Source organism: Primulina huaijiensis, chromosome 3 (assembly GCF_012295235.1).
Source record: "Primulina huaijiensis isolate GDHJ02 chromosome 3, ASM1229523v2, whole genome shotgun sequence".
Classification (NCBI taxonomy): domain Eukaryota; kingdom Viridiplantae; phylum Streptophyta; class Magnoliopsida; order Lamiales; family Gesneriaceae; genus Primulina; species Primulina huaijiensis.
In genome coordinates, this window is record NC_133308.1 from 8,291,927 (window position 1) to 8,297,792 (window position 5,866).

At 38.0% G+C, this 5,866-nt stretch overlaps 1 protein-coding gene across 1 annotated transcript; it reads right to left on the bottom strand.

The window, feature by feature from the left end:
- Nucleotides 1–305: 305 nt before the first annotated feature.
- On the bottom strand, nucleotides 306–4,730 carry LOC140973474 (hexokinase-3-like). Its single transcript, XM_073436298.1, has 9 exons — nucleotides 4,046–4,730; nucleotides 2,827–2,977; nucleotides 2,546–2,728; nucleotides 2,388–2,462; nucleotides 1,985–2,140; nucleotides 1,782–1,880; nucleotides 1,556–1,683; nucleotides 1,066–1,147; nucleotides 306–961 (listed from the first exon to the last, which is right to left on the bottom strand). The coding sequence occupies exons 1-9, from the start codon at nucleotides 4,318–4,320 to the stop codon at nucleotides 587–589; spliced, it is 1,524 nt and encodes a 507-aa protein (XP_073292399.1). The 5' UTR covers nucleotides 4,321–4,730; the 3' UTR covers nucleotides 306–586.
- Between the last annotated feature and the right edge of the window lie 1,136 nt (nucleotides 4,731–5,866).

A 5,866-nucleotide genomic window follows, 5' to 3' on the forward strand; every position in this document is an offset into this window, starting at 1 on the left:
TGATTGTCCTTATTTCCTTTCTAAAACGTTTGAGTTATTATAACCAGATTCAATACATGTAATTTGTAATCTAAATAACGAAAGACGAAGTATTGATTAATAATTATAAATCATTTTTACATCTTTATATCATAAACTCGTCATCATCTCATAATATAAAATCATCGTCATCGTCCCATATCACGAATCACACGATGCTCAAATGTTCGTATTACCTTCAAAATTACAAACATATATGCACATGATGACCTCAAAATAGAAACGAAATCAAACCAAACCAAACCAAACAACCGTAAACATAAACCTGATAATGATGAATGAATAAAATTGAACTCAAAATTTAGACCACGGTTACAATGTACAATATAATACAGACTGGTAGAGATATATCATATTTCACAATCACATGGCTTCTAAATTCTAAAATATATGATTGGGGATTTTATAACCTATGAAATCAACCAACTAAATGACACATATCAATGCACTAAATCTCCCCTTCAGCAGCAAAATATATATGACATATGCATATAATTTCTACAGAAGATGCAAAAAAATCAACAAATATTTCATGTATCCATGGCAACTATACAGTAACCACAACCGATGGTGATGTATTAGACGCAGCAAGAAGGGCTGCCCCAATACCTGAACCGTCCTCTGTGATCTTGATGATGACATGAGGAGCGACATGCTCGCCTAATAATTGTTCCATCGCTTCATTCAGATACTCTCTGAACATCATATAGTTTGTATATAAACCCCCTTCGACTGCCACCACCGTTCTTTTCATCCTGTCTTGCCTCGTTTTTGTACTCATAATGCCACCACCACTTCCATCGCGGCCAATCTTTTTTAGGATTCCAACAATACCAGCGGCTACTAATCTAGCTGCTCGGCATGTCACTATATCACACACTTTGACAACAAGTTTCCGAACATTGAGGGGTATATCAGGGATCTGAAGGGTAAAATTACAGATAAAAATTGGAGAAGGATAAGTGGAATTTACAGTCACATTGCCGTATTTGAACTGAAAGACTAATGAAATGAATATGTTCATACCTCGAGAGTGTCTCGCAAAATTCTGGCCACCTCCCTCAAGTCAGGGGAATTGTCCTCGTGCATAGCAGCCATCAAAGGTGTCCTGAAATGTACGAACCAATGATGTAATATTAAAATCCATTTGTAAATGACACCATCAACTACAACAGCGATACACGACCTCGCTGAATGCCAAAGTCGTAGCTGACAGTCCCCGCAAAAGGATTAATACAAGCAAATTATAGGACATGTCAAAATTATACATTGCTAAAAGCTTTGCTCCTACTACGTTAAAACAAGTACTTTCCACTCAATATGCACAATCTGCAATTCCTTGCTCTTGAAAAATAAAAAAGGTCTTAATCTCATATCTTTCAAAACTCTGGCAATGTACGGGCATTATTATTTCAAAGTTTAAATATAGACAGGCTATCCAGCATTATAGCTTTATGAAAGAAAGTGAACTAAATCACGATAGCAAAAGAAAAAAAACTAACAATTAGATTAGTACCTCAAAATGAAGGGCTCGCGTAACTTTGAGGAAGCAGGTCCAAAAACATCCGAATCCTGTGACATCTGAAGCATTACTCTTCGAACAATGTCTCCTAAATACATTCCCGATATCATTTTTTCGAAACCCTAAAGCATGGTAATCAACAATCGACCATTATAAAATAATTAAGACAAAATTTAACTAAATTGTTAAAAACAAAACGAAAAAATAATAATAATCTCACTTGATCCTTCGGGTTTGGACTATCAGCATCCAAGTCGACATCAAATTTTGTTCTCGGTAAATGAGATGACCAAAAATTTCCCCATTCCATATTAACAACCTACATGCATTTAAGAACATTGCAAAATAGGTAAGCTCGAGAAGAAAACTGCGTAAATTAGAAATATTAATCAAAAGCCTAAATCAACATGCTAGAAAGAATACCATGCCTCCAGAATTTGCAAAAAGACCTTGACACTTGATGATGGCATCTGCTCGTTCTAAATAGCAGGCATTGGTACCTGTCCCTATTACCACGGCAGCGACAGTGTCCTCATCATGATAATGACCCAGAGCCAAGGTCCCTACGGTGTCATTTATCTGCTTAAACAAGAATTAGTTTCATTTATATTAGTTTCATTTATATATAATCCAACTCTTCGAAATATAATAAAAACCAGTCCAAAAAACATTTAGATTTCATCTTTTCGGCACAAAAATTGAGTTGCTGTAACGAACAATTGAACATATAGTGTCAATTCAACATTCTATCCCTCGGCCGAGCGTAACAGGAAAACTGGAGTTATCATCTGCATAAATGTCAAAGATAATGAACTTGAAGGCTTACAAGTGCGGACACTCGCATATCCAGGCCTTTTAGAGACATTGCTTGCTGTAGGCACTGAGAGACATCCCTTCCAACCTGACATTTGGCACCATGCTATGAGTTTTAGGATTTAAAGTCGGTATAGGTTGAGTCATCAACATAAACCAGATTGAACTAACCGTGTCTTCAATAGAAAATCTTTTCGTCCATTTTATTAGAATTCCTGACGACAAAGAGGTTTGTTTCACAGGAAATGAAAAAGTGAAACCAAGTTCCCTGCCTTCTCCACGTGAAGGCTCTGAAGTATTATTTTCCCTTTCAATAAAATCCTTCAATGTTGCTGCTATATAACCAAAAAGCTCCTACAAGTGGAAATACAACAAAGAGAGAAACATCATTAGTTTATTCTATATATTACATAGATGTCAGGAATTCTCATGCAGTATAGAAACTTGTTCACCTCGCTCGTGCTGGTCATCAATTGTTCTGGAATGGGTTGTTCATCTACTTTACGCCCAATAACTGTAGAAGGTTGACCGCCCAATTGAACCCGCAAGACACGGAAATTTGTACCACCAAGATCCAGAGCATAATAAATTCCCTTCTCATTCCTGGGAAAATTGTCTCACATTTAGGGTAAAAAACTTCTGAAATTCCTAATAAACACCCAGCTTGCAGCATGGAATAGCAACAAGAAACCCGAGATTTCCAAAACAAGAGGATTAAATTTGAAAAAAAAACAACAAACTGCAAACTAGTTTGCAGCAAACACAGATACCTCAACAAGGTATACGAGAGGTATGCCATAGTAATTTTCATGTGAAGCAGAATCACAGAATAATGAGCTAATGCATGCAGACAAAGCTCATCAAATATATAAAAGACAATAAGCTTGAAACACTTTGCCTAGCAGTGTGATTTCTAAACTGGATCACATGATCAGGATATAATTAAAATGCAGTATGACAAACAGATTACTAAAACAATTAAAAAAAACAAACAGATTACTAATAGAGCTAGTTCCCGACATCAAATGAATATAAGCGGGTTGATAAATGCAAGAGTAGGAAATTGGAAATATCAGGAGCTGTCTCATTAAAATATCACACAGTCCCATAGCTGGCAAGTCACAAGACTCCAGCCAAGAGACTTGACCAGCACAAGCTTTAATATTTGTCCTCACGAAAAAACTGCTACACGCAAACAAAAGAAAGCTTATTCTGAGTGAAAAAATGTAGATAGCGGTAAATGCGGCGAAAAATATTATCCAAAACTTAATATACGAATTGCATTGGAAAAGGAAGAGTGAAAAACTAGAATCTACAGATCGTTTACCGAAGCTTAATATCGGATTTACAAGAAATCCAGGGATACGTGTCGAATGTTCCGTCAAACAAGCGAGGAAATGAAAACGTGATTAAACTTAAAATTTTCAAAAGCACTCAGCGAATGCAGAAAAATGTCAAAAATCACAGCTCTTGAAAAGGGAAAAAAATTATTTTCTAATCCACAGTTTCAAAATAAAATCATCGTACAAAGAGAAAAGACGCAAACTGAAACATAAGCCACATGTCCGTTAATGGACACATGCAGGTTTCAAAAGAAACACGCACAAAATCACACATACAAACAACAAATAATTAAAAAAAATACAGATATAAAAAAAATCCATGCTTAACCCAGTGGGGAGGGTGTCAACGTAGGTAAGCAGCATCTTGATCTTAGAACCGCCCTCAGAAGCAAGCCCTGCGTGCATCTCAACTACCATAGCATCGACCACCTGCCGGAGCCGCCCCACGGGGGTGGCGCAGCTCTCCTCGAACTCCTCTAACACACTCACCACCCTACCCCACCCCCTCCACCGCCTTGCCCTCCTCCCCACCATCATCACCGAAGCTACGCTCGCCAACGCCGCACACCCGGCGGCTAACGCCGCCAACGCCACCTTCCCCATACACGACACCCTTCGCTCTCACTGACTTTATCCGTTCCCCCCTTTCGATTAAAAAGGAAGACGTATCAATCAATCATCATCGCGAAAAAGCAAAGAAAAAAGAAGCTTCTCCTTTAAGAACCAAGCGATCAAGACACAACGACGTTTCAAGAACCCGACTTCTTCCCGAAACTCCCACTCCAGAGACAAATACGAAGGCGCAAAAAGAAACTCTGAAGCAAGAGACCACAGAACACGGCGTATCTGGACGTCGGCGGCCCGAAAAACCAGCGACTGCGGAGAAACGAAGACGACTCGGCTGGAACAAAAGTTAGAGAGAGAGAGAGCAACGGTGTCAGTGGTTTCGGAAAGCGAGCAACCTGCTGGGGTACTTATAATGAACGCCGAAGTGACATACTTGCCCCTGTGGAATATTAGTTAAATACCCGATTATTTCTGGTTTGACTACGCAGTGGATCGAGAAAAATGTATGCTTAAATTACGGCTTTGCAACTGCCTTTTAATTCAAACGAATTCGTTAAACTTTGAATGAATTTGATGGATTGACTTATACAGAAGAAGGGCTTGGCTACATGCTGATAGGGACTTCTTCCTTGTACTTAGATTTCAATTGGGTCCAAGTTGAGTTTCCCATTTGCATCATTATCAAGTAGTTGTAATAAATTTTATTTAAATTGACATACTAAATTAATTGGTAACACGTAGTTTATATGAGTTAGATTAATTGTGTTTTAGGCTAACTTGATTTGATTGGCAATCCAATCCAATCCAATCCAATATATAGTTGTAATTTGTGAACGTTGAATTAAAATTAAAGTCATTGAAACGGACTAGTAAGAACAAGCTGTCATTCGTCATTTGGCTACGCGGGGCGGCACACCATTTGGTTGGGTTGGGTTAAACCCAACTATTTGGCTGGGAAGAGTGGGATGAGCCTAGCTAGTTTTTATTTATATTAAGTGGGATGGACTCAATTTATTTCGGCCATTCTAATTAAAATCACAATATTACCTTTTATATATTTTTATATATATTTATTAATTATTGAAAAATAACAAAATTGTAATATATATGAAAATACCAAATTTTTCTTAGGTCCGGTCTGGTGAGCTTGGTCTTCAAATCAGTAATGTTTGAACCGAAACGATCATATCGCTGCTAATCTGCACAGCCGACCAATTGTTGGAGGGCACCGAGGATTTTTTTGGCGTGACCCCTCTGATAATCTGGTCTGATCTTGGCCTCAAGAGAAAAGAAACAGGAAGATGTAATGTAGGGTGGTGCTGACAAAAATTAATGTCTGAATGCCCTAAACAATGAAATATACATGGGTATTTATAGTGGGTGAGAGAACTGGTTACCATTTTGAGCAGAAGTCTATCTTAGGTAAGTTTCCATATAAGAGTAAACTCTTCTCCAATCTCTGCAAATCCGGAAATGTCCCGGATTTTCTGACAGATCTAATCATACGACGAGATTATCTCGTATTTAAAGATCATTCACGCCTTTGATATCCGATTAGGTTCTCAGGATAGAGCCCGGACAC